Source organism: Halichoeres trimaculatus, unplaced genomic scaffold, assembly GCF_033239565.1.
Source record: "Halichoeres trimaculatus isolate MK-OKI-2021-1 unplaced genomic scaffold, fHalTri1.1 fHalTri1_scaffold_15, whole genome shotgun sequence".
NCBI lineage: Eukaryota > Metazoa > Chordata > Actinopteri > Labriformes > Labridae > Halichoeres > Halichoeres trimaculatus.
In genome coordinates, this window is record NW_027437193.1 from 34,696,595 (window position 1) to 34,715,855 (window position 19,261).

Below are 19,261 nucleotides of genomic sequence, written 5' to 3' on the forward strand. Positions count from 1 at the left end.
CATATAATGGCTAGTATACGTACGAATGTTTCCTTCTCAGAGAGGATGGATGCTCACATGTAGCACGTCCATCCCACAAACACAGAACGCTCTGTGTGCATCTGGGCACACACACACACGTTAGGCATTTGCTCTTAATGACCTCCCACAAAGTGCGTGTTTCTGCCCGTGAGTGTTTCTAAAGCGTGCGAGGTGCAGGTAGGCAGCTTTGTGATGATTGGAAGGGCAAGCTGTAGAGCAACAGGTCGGTGATGATCGGCATCACAGAGCGCCTGAAGTAGGGGGGGTCAGGGGGACGCTTCACAAAGCTTATCAAGTCACAGGAGGAAGCTTCAGCTTTCCCCTGATTGGAACGAGGGCCTCAGGTTCCCTGGAGTCCAGAGGAAAGGATTATTCTGATCTCTGGAGGGGGATTCATTTAAGACTGAGTTTCAAAGCTACAGGCAGGAGGCAGAGTTTTGGTCCTGGACTCCTTGCTTCACTCCCCCCATGTGACCACATGCGCTCCATGTTGGCTGGAAATTTCATGCGAGGCAGACGCTTTGAGGAAATGTCTGTGTGTGTGTGTGTGTGTGTGTGTGTGTGTGTGTGTGTGTGTGTGTGTGTGTTTGTGTGTGTGTGTCTGCACCCACTGCCTGGGTGAGGTTGAGTCTGAATGATGAGTCCACTCCTGATGAGCACTGAGGAGGTGCTGGTGTGTGTGTGTGTGTGTGTGTGTGTGTGTGTGTGTGTGTGTGTGTGTGTGTGTGTGTGTGTGTGTGTGTGTGTGTGTGTGTGGGTTTGTCAGGAATCAACGCTCTTCCTCTGCATCAGTTCAGAGCCTGGGCCAGGCTTGTGCAGGAGGCGAGGTAAAATCAGTTATGAGAGCTTAAAACTCCAGAGTGAGCTCAACGCCCAACTCGCCGGGTGATTTCTTGGTTAGGAGGCAGAGTTTCCTCCTTTGAATAAATTCTGGACCCAGGCGAGGGGCGTGGCCTGATGTCAGGAGTCGTCGTCAGTGTCCTCTATCAAGACTTTAGTGTCACGAGTCTTGGACCTAGAGTGAGGAAAAAAAGGACATGTTATAGCCCTGCATCATCACTAAAGATCAGTTTTAAACATAATGTCAGACTGGAATAAACTTGAAATAAGAATAAATAAAAATATGAAGGGGACGGACAAAAATACAAGGACAAAAAGTGAAGACACAGACTAGAAAAATGTCTTGACGATGAAAGAATAATTAAAACACTTTGTCAGAAAAGCAACACTTTCATTGTTGGTTGGTTGAATTCTACCAGTCACTAAAGAAGCTGTCTATATTTATCTCTACTCACAGCCCGGTGGTGAATCCTGGTTCTGTCCTACCAGAGCTCATCTACCAACTCCAACCTCACCAAGCAGAGCTAACGTATCCTGGCTCTTCATTTTATTGATAGACTCTCAAGTTTGAACAGACCACTGCAGAATAACTGCTGACTGTGGGTTGGAGGAAACATTAGCACAAACACAAAAGCCCCTGTGTTAGCCTTTAGCTGGTGCTCTATCTCTCTCCTGTTTATCTTTCTTCTGCTCTTCTGTCCTTTTTCTGTCTGACAGTTAGGCTCCAGTGTCCACCATCACTACAAAATTAATCACAGAAATCCTTTTCAGCAGAGAAAAACAGGGAGTACTGATACCGATCCTGGTTTGGGTGTATCTGTGCTCCTCAAAGCTCTATCTGTCTTGGTGGTAAGGGGCTGATTCAAAGTGCTGATCCAGAAAAACAGGGGACTTTTTCTAGATCACTTGAAACTTCTCACAGAGGTTTAAGATAAATTCAGCAGACAGTTTTCAATGTTGGGATTTAACAGGATTAAGTTTTTTTTGACTGAATGTTTATAGATTCAAAAACCTCAGTATGGACCATCAGACAGCCACAGAAAAGTTTATTTAAAGTTTAAATAGTCCTTTGGGGCTGCATGGTGGCGTAATGGTTAGTGCTGCGGCTTAACAACAAGAAGGTCACCAGTTTGATTCCCAGCAACGGAGTTTGTGTGTTCTCCCTGTGCACACGTGGGTTCTCGCAAGGTGCACAGTCCAAAAACATGCTCATCAGGTTAACTGAACACCCGTAGCTGTGAGTGTGCCTAGGTGTGCCAAATCACTGCTTGGATAAGCTCTAGCCGCCACCACCCTGAATGCAAAAAATGAATGAATGATTCCTAATAATGGAACAACTGACAAAAGCCTTAGAGGAGCATTTCTATAATTCATTTTCATAATCTGAGGTGGCCGTGCCTTTTTTTAAAAATTAAAGCTCCTTTTTATGAAAGCGTGCCATCCTCAAGCCGGTCCACCTCTCCTGCTGCCTCTTCTTAGTCTCCCCAAAACTCACCTTCATATGTTTGTCTTTGACTCCCTCTCATTTAGAGTAAGCAGCTTGTTCATTATTATTTCTTTGTCTTGATTTATTTTTACTACTGAACAGAGATGGAGAAAGAGAAATATTCAGAGAAACCCCTGAGCTGGATGTTTTTAGACAGAGAGAGGAGAATCTGTTCTCTGTGTCTAGGAAAAGCTCATTTTCAAAGTCACCTGAACAAAATGAGACACTGTTTTCAAAGCTGTCGCCCTCTGCTGGCCATGACAAGAACACAGTTTGTTTTTTTTCTTCTGTCTATTCAGTCTGCATTCTCTTTTCAGAAACAGACTGTTGACTCTAGCTGTTGTTGCTGTTGTTGTAGTTGTTGCTGTTGTTGAGACTCACTGTGAGGCCAGTCGTGGCCTGCGTAGGCTCATGCTGTAGCTCCTCTTCCAGCTCTTCTTGCCCTGTCGGTTCCTGACTCCGTCCTCCTGGTCCATCATCTGCTCCAGCAAGGTCTGGTCATCAGCATTGAGCGGAGCTACACTTATGTCCCTGACGGCCCTGAACTCACCACAGTTATTCAGGTGTTCATTCTCCAGGCGAAAGAAGTTCCACACAAAACGTCTGCAGAGGACAGAAAAAGGTTATTTGTCATTTCAGACTTTAACCCCAGGCTCACTCTGAATCCTGTGTGGGTCCGGTGCAGCTTCCGCATGTAATCCGTATCATTAAAATCACTGTTGTAAGCTCACATTAGCCCCGGGCGGTGGGAGTCCAACGGAAAGAATCTGCAAGAAGTTGAATATTCCCGGACGCCAGAGAGGGTCTGCGCCAAGCTGAATGAAATATGATGAGCTATACAGGAAGTGAATTGCCGGGTGGCATGAAGATCCATTGTTTTTCCAAATAAAATCAGTGTACAAACTGTTGTAACTTGACTCTTCTTTGACAGCACAGCACTGTGTGTAAATGTAAACATTACATCACACCCGGTGACACAAGGTCACAAAAGTGGGCGGCACACCTCACTCATTTTGAAAACAATGAACAACGAGAGACTCATTCTTGAAGTAGAAAGTCGTTCCATTTTATATGACACATCCCATCCTTATTATAAGAATAATACGAGAAAAGAAAAAAGTAACGTTATTTAAAATGAAAAATATTAGAGGAACAAAGCTTTGTGTAATTACTCATTGAAGAAGGAAATAATTCCTAAAGCACCTAACAACACGAGCGTGCAGTGTTACAGGCAAATACGTTAAGCTTGTTCTCGCCCAAAATCCAGACAAGAACGTGAACCCACGTGAGCTTCTGCTCTCATGAGTGCCCTTTCTGCACCCGGCACCGCAGCCAGCCGCAGCCTCTATCTGGAGCTGATGTGAGTGGCAGCTCGCAGAAAATACGCTCGGAATCTGGACTGCAACCGTTCTGGAGCTAATGTGGGCGTGGCGTTAGCCTTTGGCTGTCGTCAGTGGCTGTTGTTCATGTCAAAGTTGAGGAGCCCTGGGGTCACAGGATCGTACGCTATAAGCTATTCTGCACCCAGTTTACACTTCTGCTTCTGTCTCCTGCTTAAGTCTGAAGATTCTTCGTCTCCAGGCAAATCAGCCAAAAGAAAAAACAAATTTCCGGTAAAATACACTGACTCAAGAAGAAAGACAGGAGGGAGGGCAAGGGGGAGCTTCAAGAGAGCGAGGGGAGGTTTTTCTTACCGGAAAACCTCCATCGGAGCGAACACGGTGGCCAGTATGTCGGACATGCCGGGAAACCCAGACAGTGTGCTGAGGGTGACGGTAAGCGTCCATGAAAAACGTAAGAAGACGTCCTCCACGATGGCGCTGTAGTAATAAGCCTGGAGGAGGAGATGGAGACGGAAGAAAGGAGAATGAAAGAGTTCACACAAATATTTCCACGACACGTGTCGTCAAATGAAAGAGCAGATGGATCAACAAGTCTCCTAAAACACAGAGAGGAGTATCAGTGTGTGTATGAGTGTGTGTGAGAATGTGTGTGTGAGTGTGTGTAGCACCTTGTGGGGGTAGACAATCTCCTCTCTCAGAAAGGTGTTCTCTCCTGCGTTGCGGTCAAAGAGGCCCCAGTCCATCTTCAAGTCCCAGACCAGCGTGTAACAGGAGCTGACCACCAAACAGCTGATGTACAGGTAGAAGAAGATCTGTGTGTCTGCGTGATTCTCAGCTGAGGAGGGAAAGAAAAAACGCTAGATGTGAGCCACGATAAGGTGAATATTTTAACAAGAACACCCTGAATAAGACTTTAAACTCCACATCTCTGACCTTCTAATACAGGAGATTCATCCAACACTCCAAAACGCTTTTTTATTTTAATACAATGAACGACAAGCTCCAATAATACATTAAATAACTCAACCTATCCCTGCTTCAAGAGGGACATAAGTGCACGGGCAGAAAAAGAAAAGATGACGTTTCACAAAGGAGTGTGTAAAGCTAGTGTTTGATGAAAACCAAGATAGGAAAATGAGAAAAAAGCGGCCCAGCTCACTGTGTGTTGGATCAGAGATGTGTGAGGGGTAGCGCTGTGTGGCAGACCGTTGTGCATGGTTCAGTGATGAGACGTTCATGAATAATTCAGTTAAAACAAACAAATCATCTAAGTAAACAAGCTGAACTGAATCACTGAAAAAATGTGTTCATTTCTCAACTTCATTTAGGACATGATACGTAATGACTGAACCAAAAAGATGGAGTCGATCAGTTAGCAAACAGATTATATCTACAACCTTGTTTTACTCAGCTGACCATTTTAACATTCAATCATGTTTGTGTGTGGGAAATGATTCTTTTAGTAGCTTTCAGTTTTTAAACTGTAGCTTTATTTCCCTAAATTCTCAGCTCACTGGTTTATTAATCACCACCGGCCGTTCTCAGTACGATCGCGAGCAGAGCTTGACATTCGGCCATGTTTCAACTTCAGTCTCAACAAAACCTGATTCAGACACGGAGCTGCAGAGAGTACTGAATAGATCGGTGAACAAATCTTTTGACAGAATGACTTTGCTGAACTTATTCATTCCTGGAAAGACCTGCTTTTCCCATCACTAGCATAGTTACGTAATAACTTCTGTAATGTTCTCTAAGGTTCCAAACTTCCATTTCCCGTCATACGGGTGTGTCGCTGGTGAGCTTAGACCATAAAGCGTTGCTGGAGCCACTACGCCACCCACACAATTCTCTGGGGTGGGACAAAAATCGAAAAATAAACATACTGGGATTTTCTTGTTTGACAAGATCAAAAATCAGGATTCTTTGTCAAACAAGAAAAGTTCTCAGAGAGAGCAGACCTCCTCCATACATACTGTGATTGTCACCAACACTTTAGTCCGACTTTAATGTTATACTCCCTTTCAGCAGACTGTCTGCTACAATCTGGTGTTAGTTGCAGGTTTGTACGATAATTTGTTTCCTGACAGTGCTGAAAATGATGGAGACCCAGTTCATATTTCACAATCAGGATCTTAGTATCCAGAATATTGCCAGGATCTGGATCGTACTTTTACATCCGTCAGAATAATGGTGACCTTGTCTTGTATTGTTTAGCAAATCAATCCGACCACTTATGGTAGAGTTATATATACATATGGTGAAAACAGCCCTATCTGACAATGATAAAGAATCCGTTCAAAAAGTCCTGGATACAGACTGTGATCCAGATCACCTCCAAAAATTAATCACTTCTTCCTTATCCCATTTTGATTATTTCCTAAAATTTCATAAAGATCTGTTTGTTACTTCTTGAGATATAATGTTCACGGACAAAATATGTTTTTTTTCTAAATTCAAATTCTTCATTTCAGTCTCTGTTATACACTTGTTTTGGAAAAAAGTTACTGCTCTTCTCCAGCAGAGGGCGAAATGTTTCTCTCTGACTCATGTGATGTGCATTTTATGGGAAAACATGGCTTCTGATATAGTCTGTGGACATTATCATCATTAATTAACTTTTTCACATGGTCTGGTTTTAAAAAAGCAAACTAAGAATCATAAATAGCAAAGAATCACAATCTAAATCCAGTGTGTGCGTGTGTGTGTGTGTGTGTGTGTGTGTGTGTGTGTGTGTGTGTTTGAGTCTCCATCCTACCTTTGTGTGTGCTGTACAGCGCAGCGAAGGTGACGACGAAGAAGGAGGTGGAATATTTCCCAGCGTTCACCAGGTGAGGGAAGGCCCGTTTGGTGTCACGGTAACGGCGCAGACACTGGACAAACCGGAACCAAGCGGGAAGACACTGGATCACGGCACGCACGCCGTAGGAGTACGAGTTGCACACATTTCTACCTGCAGCGTGACATAAACACAGGGTGGTCATGTTCAGGCGTTGATGCATCATCATCGGACACGTGTAATTTCCTCACAGACGTCATGATTCAGCCTCACCTGAACTGCTGATGAGTCCGTCGTGCTTCTTCCAGTCCAGCTCAAAACTGTAGAAGCAGATCATGTACTCCAGGTCCATTAGAACCACAACCAGGGAGTTTAGCTGGTCAGCAAGCCAGAAGTCTGCGAAGCCCACACGGTGAAACGGAGCCGTCACAACTCGAAACTGAAGGAGAAGGTCAGCGTGAGGACAGGGACAAAGAGAAGGCGCTTTCAAAGCCGTCATCACTAGGCCCAGGCAAAGATCACGTTCCTGTTCATCACCTGTTCTCATTTAAAGTCAGGTGGTTGGAACAAAATCCCACACATTAAGAAACTCTTTCTGGACTCAGAGCTGGTCTGAGGTGCTCAGAAAAGTCAGTAGTGACAGATCTCAGGCTGAGGATGACTCCTCTGGATTAATATGACCTACAGACACTTTAGTGCATTAATTTGATCCTCCAATCAGGACACTGGTAAGAGCTGCTTCACATGACTCATACAGCCTCAAAGAAAGGGTACTGGGCTTTATTTAGTCTTTATTTTGTCCCTCTGCCACTTTAAATTTTTCCCAGCTCAAAAATATCTCTATTTTTCTCTCACTGGTGTTTTAAGGCCCATTTCCACCAAGCGGTTCAGCTCGGCTCAGTACAGCACACATCCTTTGACTTAAACCCGTAAAGGCCCCCAAATTACGATCTTTTTTTGGTTCCCGTCTGTTGGGGTGACAGACATACAGCTCCGACCCTAGTCACACTGTTACGTAGCTGACGCAGCTATCTGCATCCAGCTTACAAGCTGTTTACCAAGAGGGGGCACGGTTGGCTGTGGAAGCACGAACAGGATCAGGCTTTACTGATCCAACCTGCACCAAAATGTACTGATCCAAACCGGACTGCTTGGTGGAAACGGGGTTTTAAAAATCTCTTATTTCAGCCTCTGTCTGAAAGACTCTGTTTTAGCTACTGTCTCGTTAAGGCTCCCTGCTCCACAAACCCCCTCCCCCCTGATTGGCTGGCCCCTCCGAGGCCTGTTGGGGCTGGAGCTATGGGCAGACCTTGGTGTTTGAGGCCTGTCCCTCCAATGTGCCATGAACCAGTCAGGAGATCCTGATGTAATGACCTCATCATTGCGCAGGTCTGGTGAAGATCGCATGGTTAAATTTTTAGAGCAGGGTGATTTGATCAGTTTACAGACACATCCAGGACTGTTACTTTAAATCCATGTGTAAAGTAGAGGAAAGCAGAGTACTCCCCCTATAAAGACAATAAAAATGTAAAATACTGCAGATATTTTGGATTTTCCACATACTCTCTTTTCATTTTATTCAGGCAAAAAAAAAACCTTGTTCAGCAGCAGCACTGCTCACTCAGCACTTTAAGGCTCTGACCAATGCTCACATTTACAGAAACAAAGACTCACACACACACACACACACACACACACACACACACACACACACACACACACACACACACACACACACACACACACACACACACACACACACACAAACACACACACACACACACACACACACACACACACACACACACACACACAGAGAAAGCTTTAACCGCCCCTCTGGTCACACACTCACTAGTCAGCGAAACAAAGTAATTTTAGAGAGGACCCAGAAAAACACGGAGTGTGTGTGTGTGGTCTTACCAGCAGTTTGAGCAGCCAGAAACGCGACTTGTAGTAAAAAGTCTTGAAGGGGTTGATGAAGAAGAGGAAGAAGAGGCCGTAGAGAGCAAGAGGGTTGGCCTGCATCGGTATTAGGATGTTATCACTGAATAGACAACAGAGCAGGCTGACGCACCACAGCACACCCAACAAGCCTGCAATCTGTGTGCACACACACACACACACACACACACACACACACACACACACACACACACACACACACACACACACACACACACACACACACACACACACACACACACACACACACACACACACACACACAAAAAAAAACTCTGTTAGATCACTGGTTAGAGAACCAGCACTGATTTCTACAAAATACCACTTTGATTAGAAAAGTGTCAGAGTGTGAAAAGAGCAAGCACGTTTCCACTGTTCTTTATCTGGCTTTATAAGCCATTTGTTGAGTGTGTGTCTGTGTGTACTGACCTCGAACAGATGTTGGTGTGACAGGTTGTTTCTGGGGTTGAGTTCAAATATGAGGACGTGGTTAACTCCGGCCTGTCTCCAGCCATAGGTGTTGATGCCTGTGTGTGTGTGTGTGCATGTGTATTTCATAAAAACTGGTCAATAAAATCACAACACTGGATCCTGGTCAGATAAACAGTTTAAAAACACACACAGATGTATATCTGCAAACAGCTGTGGATGATAATAAAACAAAAATACTGCTAAGTTTATTTGAAATATATTTATAAAAAGGATCAAAGCTGCATTTAACATATAGAATAAATAATCTGTCCAGAGTTTTCAAAAACAAACTTTTAATAGAAAAACATTCAGACTCTTGATTGTCAGAGGCTGTAAATTTGTGAGGAAAAGGAATCAGACATGTGTGTTACTTCACTTCATTTTACAGTGTGTCATTTTCATTGAGCCGTAGATAAACTTTCATTTCTCTGCACGACTGTTGGATGTAATGCCTAATGACAATAAAGTTTGATTGGACTTGAAACAAAGAGAATTGATTAGAAACAAACAGATGTAAGTCATAACAAAACATTGTGTGTGTGTGTGTGTGTGTGTGTGTGTGTGTGTGTGTGTGGGTGTGTGTACCTAAAAGGAAGAGAAACTCGATGAGCAGGAAGCCTCCTCTGTAGATCCTGACCATAGGCCATACATCGGCACTCCTGCTCATCACGGCTCCTGAAACAGAAAAATTCAAAGGAAAGGAAAAAAGATTTTGGGTCAGAACAGACAGAGGACAAGTATCAGCTGTGCAGAACCAGAAAGGAGGGAACAAAAACCACAGACCACTCCTGTGAAAAACAGCACAAGGCTGACAATGATCCTTTTAGTTATCGATGAACTTGAATAAAAACTACAATTATGGATGCATGATATTGGATTTTTGCCGATATCCGATATGCCGATATATCGAAAACCCCTTTTGGCCGATACCGATACCGATAATCACAAGTTTGTTTGTTTTTTTCACTGTAAAGAAAGCTAAGTCTATCCTGTACTGGAGTTTATATGTTACTCTAATTGTGACCGTCTTATTTGTTTAAGAAACACACATAAAACAAGACAAAAAAACATTTGATTTTACCATAAATAAGAAATGTATTATTTTTTCAAACTCAAGACATTCAGTATTGAAATACAGAAAAATAATTTCTTTAGATCACATGAACTTTAAATGTACAATGCATTTTTAAACATAACCAAGTTGCATTTGATTGTTTTAGAGCTACTGTAACAACCTGGTGACAGACACAGAGCTCTGCAATGCAAATAAATGAAGTGCTACATTTTATTTAAGGAGCTTATTTTTCAGATGGAAAATAATAATAATCCTAACTGAATAGCACCTTATTGGCTGTGCATATCCGCAGAAATTTTCATATCTGCCGATACCAATAAACCTGTTTTTAAGCTTTTATCAGCCGATACCAATATTGTGCCGATAATATCGTGCATCCCTAACTACAATAAGTACAATAAGTGCTGTGATGATGGTGGTCTCTGTGTGTTGTAGAGCCTGACACAGGAGGGTATTTTCACTCCTGTCCCACAGAAAAAAAATCCTGTCCGGCCCAATCCCAGGCCAGAATAAAAAAAAAAAATCCTGTCCCGTCCCGCTCCCGGCAAAATGACTTTTCTTTTCACTTTTTTATTGAGCAATTCTTACCATCAAGCATTGACAATACCTTTATGTGTCAAGTGTGTATAAAAAACTGCAACAAGAGATCTGTCCAGGTCTGTCAGTTAAACAGATATGTCCTTATTTCTTACCTTGGGTTAAGCCGGGCTCACACTACAGGAATCAAACAATCTTAAAAGATTATGAAACTGGGTTGTATCACACATAAAAGGGAAATCTTTGCAGATCATCATCTCTTAAATCTTTAGCACACACTAACTGCAAGATTTGGAAATAATGACAGGATTTCACCAAGATTATCTGACCAGAGAGAGCAATGCACCGCAGTTTGACCTGAAGCTTTAAGCGCACTGCTGGGACAGGAGGAGGAGCAGTGGAGCTGTGTGCATCGGTGCCTTTTATCCATTATGTGCGTGCAGAGGGACAGACATGAAACTGTCGCTAAATCAGTCGATAACAGCATTATCTCACACTGATCTCTGACAAATAACAGTTTGATAAAGAATAAAAATTATGTAATTATGAGTTATTTTTAAAAGATTATTTAACTGGCTCCAGTGGGCCAGTGGAGTGCGCAGTCAGGTGACCCAGAGCCTTTCAGTTGCACTTTGAACCCAGCGAGCGGGCCACTTATAAAGTGGAGCCCTGATCTCGGAAGGAAGCAAAAAGCAAAAAAAATGGAGACTCTAGTGATGCAATGGCTGTAGACATTATCTGCAGTCAGTCAGTCAGTTTGTAGCACATCGTATTCTACGGTAGTGTTTACTCCCTTGATTCCTGCTCTTAATTGAATTTCAGTGGAAGACAGCTGCCAGGAGCACTGTTGGCTTCTGTGAAGTGTAGTTCTTTTTAAACACCTTACAGTTAGGCTTATTGGAAATAAACTACAAAATGCCGGCACATGTCACATGTTATATTTAAATTTTCTGATTGGTTCCCGGTCCCGTCTGCTCCTTTAAATCCCTAACCGTCCCAATCCCCTGATTGATATAAAATTGACTCACATCCCACAGGAATCCCACAGGAATCCCACAGGAATCCCACAGGAATCCCACAGGAATCCAGTGACCCATGTGGACAGTCAGTCAGTGGACAGGTGTTTCGTGGACAGACATTCAGTGAAAAGACAGTCAGTGGACAGTCAGTCTGGAAACAGACATTTAGTAGACGAACAGTCAGTGGACAGACAGTCAGTAAACAGACATTTAGTGGGCAGACAGTCAGTGGATAGACAGTCAGTGAACAGTCAGTGGACAGACAGTCAGTGGACAGAGAGTCAGAGAACAGTCAGTGAACAGTCAGTGGACAGACAGTCAGTAAACAGACATTTAGTGGGCAGACAGTCAGTGGACAGAGAGTCAGAGAACAGTCAGTGGACAGACAGTCAGTGAACAGTCAGTGAACAGTCAGTGGACAGACAGTCAGTGAACAGTCAGTGGACAGACAGTCAGTGAACAGTCAGTGAACAGACAGTCAGTGAACAGTCAGTGAACAGTCAGTGAACAGACAGTCAGTGAACAGTCAGTGAACAGTCAGTGGACAGACAGTCAGTGAACAGTCAGTGGACAGACAGTCAGTGAACAGTCAGTGAACAGTCAGTGGACAGACAGTCAGTGAACAGTCAGTGAACAGACAGTCAGTGAACAGTCAGTGAACAGTCAGTGGACAGACAGTCAGTGAACAGTCAGTGAACAGTCAGTGGACAGACAGTCAGTAAACAGACATTTAGTGGGCAGACAGTCAGTGGACAGAGAGTCAGAGAACAGTCAGTGGACAGACAGTCAGTGAACAGTCAGTGAACAGTCAGTGGACAGACAGTCAGTGAACAGTCAGTGGACAGACAGTCAGTGAACAGTCAGTGGACAGACAGTCAGTGAACAGTCAGTGGACAGACAGTCAGGGAACAGTCAGTGGACAGACAATCAGTGGACAGACAGTCAGTGAACAGTCAGTAAACAGACAGTCAGTGAACAGACAGTCAGGGAACAGTCAGTGGACAGACATTCAGTGGACAGACAGTCAGTGAACAGTCAGTAAACAGACAGTCAGTGAACAGACAGTCAGTGAACAGTCAGTGGACAGACAGTCAGTGAACAGTCATTGGACAGACAGTCAGTAAACAGACAGTCAGTGAACAGTCAGTTAACAGACAGTCAGTGAACAGACAGTCAGGAAACAGCGGTTGAGTAGATAGACAGTGAGCGTACTGACAGTCAGTTAACAGACAGTCAGTGGACTGACGGTCAGGGGACGGTCAGGGGACAGTCAGGGGACGGTCAGGGGACGGTCAGTCAGTGAACAGACGTTAAGTGGACAGACGGTCAGAAGACAGGTGTTCATGAAATGGATGTTGACAGACAGTCAGTGGACAGACATTCAGTGAAGAGACAGTCAGTGGACTGACAGTCAGTGGACAGTCAGTCAGTGGACAGATGTTTAGTGGACAAAAATGTTTACTGGACAAATGTTTAGTGAAAAATGTTTAGTGGACGGACAGTCAGTCAGTTGACAGACAGTCATACACAGACAGTCATACACAGACAGTGGGTGGACAGACAGTCAGTGGACAGACAGTCAGTGGACAGACAGTCAGTGGACAGGTGCTTAGTGGACAAATGTTAAGTGGGCAGATGTTGAGTTGACAGACAATTTGTGAAAAGACAGTTAGTTGACAGACAGTCAAGTGAACAGTCATTCAGTTGAGAGACAGTCATTGAACAGTCTGTGGACAGACAGTCAGTAAACAGACGTTAAGGGGACAGACAATCAGTGGACAGACAGTCAGTGAACAGAAAGTCAGTGGACAGACAGTCAGTGAACAGAAAGTCAGTGGACAGACAGTCAGTTAACAGACAGTCAGTGGACTGACGGTCAGGGGATGGTCAGTCAGTGAACAGACGTTAAGTGGACAGACAGTCAGAAGACAGGTGTTAATGAAATGGATGTTGACAGACAGTCATTGGACAGGTGTTTAGTGGACAGACACTCAGTTGACAGTCAGTGGACAGAAAGTCAGTGAACAGACAGTCAGTGGAGAAATCCAGAGTTTGCCACAGACAGGAGTGACTTAACGCCTGTGACTTTTTGCTCTAAAACACCAGCAGCTCTGTTACAGTCAGAAGTCAATAGAAGTTGACTGGATTGTGTAGTATGGTTTCTGACAGCTGATCACAGAACAACCAGACATGTGTATGCTGCTGACAGCTTTCATTTGGTGTTTTATAAACTACAACTTATCTCAATGGATGGAGCTTAAGGCTCCTGCCAAAATGTGAGCGCAAATTTTTGCTGACATTTACTGTGAAATTGGTCTATACATACAATACAATACATTTTGGAGCTGGGACAAACATAGGGTTAGACACTAGCTTGTTTAGGTGTGTAAATCTGTGTGACTACAAACGCTACGCTCATATTCACCGTGATGTTAGAAAACTAAAGCCCCATCTTTCTTATATAGTTTCCTTTCCTCCATTGCCTTCAACTACATTCTGCTGTATGAGCACAGCGGTGAGTCTGATGCAGCAAGCTGGTTGGTAGCATACACTAACACATTTCTCTGTCGCTGTAACCAATCACAGGTGGAGGAGACTCAACATACTGCAGTGCATCGTCACCTTTCCTGTCGAGTCTCTCCTTTCAACATTTTTTGTAAGTGGCAGAGGCATTTCTTGGCCTCTTTTCACTCCAAGATAAGCCACAGAAAACACAGAATTAGGTGCAGTTCAGATAATCCTTATTCATGTCATTACTCTACGACAGGGAGTCATAAAGTGCTGCAGTGAGTCATCTGACTGGCTGATCATTTTACAGCGCTGAATTTATTCAATTGAAATATCAACGTTCAAACCCAGAGCATCAATTAAAGTGATCACTGAGTCAGAGCAGCGATAAACTGCTCTGCCAGTACTGCATCCATCTCCATCAGGGACTCATTAAAACGTGCAGCTCTGTGGGTCACCAGGCCCTCAGTGAACATTGAGGAACTGTGTTTTATGACTCTTGGTATTGACGCAGATTCAGCCCCGATGCCTCCCTGTGACCAATGCTTGCTAAAATACTCTTAGTTTATTTGTAGCCTGGAAAGAGCGGCCTGTTATATTCCAGGAAGTTCAGCCTGAGTCACTGGATGGTTAAAAGTTTCAGACCTTCACATGTAACAATATGTTAAGATACAGTCTTTATGAAGACTCAGGCTGACTGAGGGGTGTGCTGTGTGTTTGCATGCAGCTGAGTGTGTGTGTGTGTGTGTGTGTGTGTGTGTGTGTGTGTGTGTGTGTGTGTGTGTGTGTGTGTGTGTGTGTGTGTGTGTGTGTGTGTGTGTGTGTGTGTGTGTGTGTGTTACCTGTTATAACCACTGTGACTATCAGGACAAGAAACACTCCACAGTACAGGCCTACTCTGAAGGTGGTCCAAGCAGGAGCGGGCTGGGGGCACACAGACCAGGACACAGTCAACACCAGAGAACGGCTCAGTAAGGAGAAAAAAGTGAACAGGCTCAGAGCCAAGAAAGTGTCAGGAGAGGAGAGATCCCCATCAAACATGAACTGAAATACAAACTGTTTTATAATGTGAACTACACTTGTTTCAAATGTATCAAACAGCTGATACAAAAATTAAATTAATTTCTCAGTAAGTTAAAAAAAATGTCAGTTTGTGAAAATTCCGTCTGAATTTAATATTTTTATTCACCCTGACAACTCTTTCAAATCATTTCCACACAACCGGGTTTCCTCATGTGAACAGTTGTAAAAGTGGTTTAGACACTGAGATCCTGTTAGAAAGGTGTCTGTAGGTGAGAATCTGGCCTATTGAGAAGGGGATGATGAAAGTGCAGCGCAAAAGTCTAATTTTATGATTTCTGGTGAGGAACCAATACCTCGGATTTCCTGGTTTGAAAATCCTTTTATCAATAATGTTTTTATTATTGATTGTTTTGCAGATAAACATATTTTTGCTCAGCGATCACCATGAGTGGAGTTCAACTTAACAGCAGTGGCAGAACTGGTGGAAGAGATACTTTCTGCAATGAACAGAAAGATGTAGGATGGGGTTATATAAGGCTTTCATCACTGTTCCTTCAGGCATCACAGAAAAAAAATCACCAGCTGATTCTTTCACTCCATAGGACTCCGTTATTGTACTTTAAATATGTTCTGGATTGTATAATGCATCATTTCCTGTGTGTTTTTGTAGGGAGGAACTGGAGTTCATTTCTATTACCACTTCTACTGATTGTGAGTGTGTGTGTGTTTGTGTGTGTGTGTGTGTGTGTGTGTGTGTGTGTGTGTGTGTGTGTGTGTGTGTGTGTGTGTGTGTGTGTGTGTGTGTGTGTGTGTGTGTGTGTGTGTGTGTGTGTAAGTGTGTGTCTGACCTGTGCTGCTCCCAGAGGAGGTACCCTCAGCCTTTTCATGGCCTTCTGTCTATCACCTCCCTCCAACTCTGTTGTGACCAACGCCTTAAAAAAACAAAACAAAAAAAACACAGACAATGTTTTGGGGTTCACTTCTTACATCAGTGTCAGGGGAAACAGTTCAAGGAGTGTTGATCCTGTGCTATACTATTTAAACTACTACTACTACTACTACTACTACAACAACTACTACTAATAATAATAATAATAAAAATAATAATTGTTATTATTATTAGGTGAAGAAGAACAAAAAAATATATATCATGCAAAGGACAAGGCCACAACTCTGAGTTTCATCCATAGCTTTTTAGCTCCAAAAAAAAAAAAACCCACTCATTTTTTTTATAGCAGCATCATTAAAGCAAAGCTATGAGACTCCATTCATAGTCTGCTGATAGCTGATGGTTCTGCAGGTGAAATGCTTCAATGATGGTTTATCTGATTAGTAAAATGAAAAGCAGATCTCTGTAGTTGTGTTTTTTAAAGCGATTGGATCCTGATTAGCTCCCTAATACACCACAACAGATCCAAGATAACAGAAATACATCATTAGCTACATGAGAGGTGGATGTTCCTGAGGATGTGTGTAAAAATGGGCACCTCTGTTTCAGAGATGATCTGCGTGATCTTCTTGCACGTGTAGAACGGGGCCACTTCAACATGAGCCACCCTCCAGTCCGCCCCCCTCGATGTCTCCAAGATCTTATCATGTTTCTTCAAGATCTTCCTGAAACCAGTGAAGTTCAGGTTCTGCAGGAAGCCAAAGAGAGACAGAAAAGACCAAGACTCTGAATAAGTTCGTCAAACCTCACTCAAACTTTTCCTCCCCTGGATATTTGACAGGCTGTTCTCTGCTGTTGAAAACAAAGTGCTTGGAGGATTCACTGATAATGAATATTTCTCCTGGGTGAGCCATCACCTGATAGTTCTGCAGCAGAATAAGGCTGAGGTAGAACTCGGAGAAGGCCAGCTGCAGATCCTTAATGTTCCTGTGTTTGCATCGCTCCTGCTGTGACAAAGCGAACACAGTCTTTCTCCTCCTGAGGCCCCGCCCGTTGGCCCAGGTCTCCCTCTGGGCGTCAAGCGACGACTGGAGCTCATTCTGCAGCGTGGCGAATCGTCGCTGAGCCTCAGCCAGCTTTTCTGGAAGATGATTGGAAAAAGAGATGAGGGGGACTCTAAAGATAGAAAAGCCATTTGGCACACAGGGCGCAGGGCTATCATTAGAGCTACGTCTAAACGGCTGTTTCAGACACATACGGGCGTGTAAACAGATTGTTGTTATAAGCCGTACCTGAGTAGAAGGTGTTGATCTTTGAGAGCTCTTTTTCACATGTTTGGAAAAATTTCTCCTCAAACTTAGCGTAATACCTCTTCACCGTGTCCTCATCTGTAACTGAAAGAAGATAGAGTGTTTGGTTTTAGTGAAAACAGGAAGAATAAAAACTGGTTTCTCAAAGCAACAGATCAACATAAAGCACAAGAAGGAGGGCTGGGACAAGAAGACTGAGGCCCAGGCTCTGTCTATGTAGGAAGGTATAACTGCAGACTTGGCATGATGGGATTACCCAGAATTCATAGCAACGTGACAGCAAACACAGGATTCCCAGGGGAAGCATCGAAAAGCATGGCAGAGTAAACAAACACTGTGACACAGAAAATTAAAGAAAGAGAAGAACTGAGGAGGGTGCAGCCAATGTTAATATTTCAAAAGTTCAAGTGTTATTTGTTTCTTACAAAAGTGTATTGATAAAAAGTAAATTTCATCCCATCTAGTCTGTACAGCCAGAGCCGGGACCACATGTAAACCAACCGCACAGTTGGTCCCTTTAGAGCAGACATGGGCTGAATACGGCCCCCAGGCCACACTCGGGCCTTCAGGCGACCCTGTCTGGCCTGCGTGAGGTCAATCATGAAAAAGACTAAAACTAAAATAAACAAAAATGACGGAATACAACTGTGCCGCTTTCATTTTGAAAAAGCATGGGTTGTTTCCGTATGGATGCGCCTGGGCATGAGAGCCCTGTGTGTGAACAAGGACACGTGAAGTTCAACAGATCCAAACAGATCCTCTCTCAATGAGGATCACCTCTCAGCTGTCTTTCACAGCCACCTCAGAAACTCATCCTGATCTCTGAGGGCTTGTTTAAAGCCCAGCCACATTAGATTCTTCTCACTGCAGAGGTAAAAAAAGTAAAAAAAAACAAGTGGAAAGCATTCAAGTTACTGTTCTTTTTATATAACGTTGTTTATAGTTTTTCAGTATTTGTGGAGTCTAACAGGCTAAATATAAAATAAAACGCTAATGCAATGATTCTTTTTATTTTCCTGTTCATTAATCCTATAGGAGCATTTTCCTATTTGACCTGCACACATATACACGCATATGAAGAACATCCTTATTCTTCTGGTTACCAGTAGCAGCTAATCACATGTACAAGTACATTTTTCAAAAATAAAAAGTTATTTGTGATCAGAATGAAGTCCCTTTTATTGTTGGTGTGGCCCTCTGACACAGTTCAGGTTTCCCATGTGGGCCCTTGTAAAGATTAGTTGCCCACCACAGCTTTGGATGTGAGAAAGGAAAAACTGTACAATAAGGAGCAAAGATGGCCTGGTGGTTAGGGTCACGCTCCATGAGGTTTGCCCTCCCCTCGCGCAGGTGGCCCAGGTCCAGGTCCAGCCTGTGAGCCTCTTTCCTGCATGCCCCCCTCCAATCTCACCCTGTTCCCTGCTCTTTCCACTGTCCTCTGTCCAATTAAAGGCCTGAAAGCAGAGGTGGAGGTGAAGGTGTTTCCCTCTCAGATGAAGAACAGAACAGTCTTTATCTGTTTGGAGATCAAACTTATTGTTTGGAGCTGTGTTTTTAGGAACAGCAGAGGGACACAGCCCATCCCTGTAAAGGCACCTACTGTGGTTCCTCCTGTTTTATGTCGCCCTACTTCAGCTGTTGTTAATAAAAGCTGATAAGTGCAACTGGTTGGAGCCAACGTCACTCGGTAGCCTGTTGGTTTGAATCCACCATATCATTAACAACGAGCCTCCACCTCAAACAGCTCACCAACTGTTGTGAAAAGAGAATTATACAAGATGAGATTTTATGTAAATTACAAAAAATACTGCTGGTAAAGATGCCGACAGAACAAACATATAATGATCCAGGAGACGAGCAGAAAGAGGCAGGACAAGGAGAAGTGTGTGCAGTAAGAGGCCGGAGGATTGTGTGTGTGTTGTGTGTGTGTGTGTGTGTGTGTGTGTGTGTGTGTGTGTGTGTGTGTGTGTGTGTGTGTGTGTGTGTGTGTGTGTGTGTGTG

At 43.6% G+C, this 19,261-nt stretch overlaps 1 protein-coding gene across 1 annotated transcript in view; it reads right to left on the minus strand.

The window, feature by feature from the left end:
* Positions 1–689: 689 nt before the first annotated feature.
* Positions 690–19,261, minus strand: part of LOC141804138 (xenotropic and polytropic retrovirus receptor 1 homolog) — a 42,706-nt gene continuing 24,134 nt past the window's right edge. The window contains exons 3-16 of the mRNA XM_074688436.1: positions 17,243–17,344; positions 16,868–17,091; positions 16,549–16,698; positions 15,910–15,993; positions 14,881–14,962; positions 9,485–9,574; positions 8,858–8,955; positions 8,387–8,566; positions 6,740–6,905; positions 6,446–6,640; positions 4,359–4,525; positions 4,042–4,181; positions 2,729–2,950; positions 690–1,036 (exon numbers count right to left, since the gene is read on the minus strand). Of these exons, the coding sequence (XP_074544537.1) occupies positions 982–1,036; positions 2,729–2,950; positions 4,042–4,181; positions 4,359–4,525; positions 6,446–6,640; positions 6,740–6,905; positions 8,387–8,566; positions 8,858–8,955; positions 9,485–9,574; positions 14,881–14,962; positions 15,910–15,993; positions 16,549–16,698; positions 16,868–17,091; positions 17,243–17,344 (1,955 nt within the window). The 3' untranslated portion in view covers positions 690–981. The remainder of the gene's footprint in view (positions 1,037–2,728; positions 2,951–4,041; positions 4,182–4,358; positions 4,526–6,445; positions 6,641–6,739; positions 6,906–8,386; positions 8,567–8,857; positions 8,956–9,484; positions 9,575–14,880; positions 14,963–15,909; positions 15,994–16,548; positions 16,699–16,867; positions 17,092–17,242; positions 17,345–19,261) is intronic.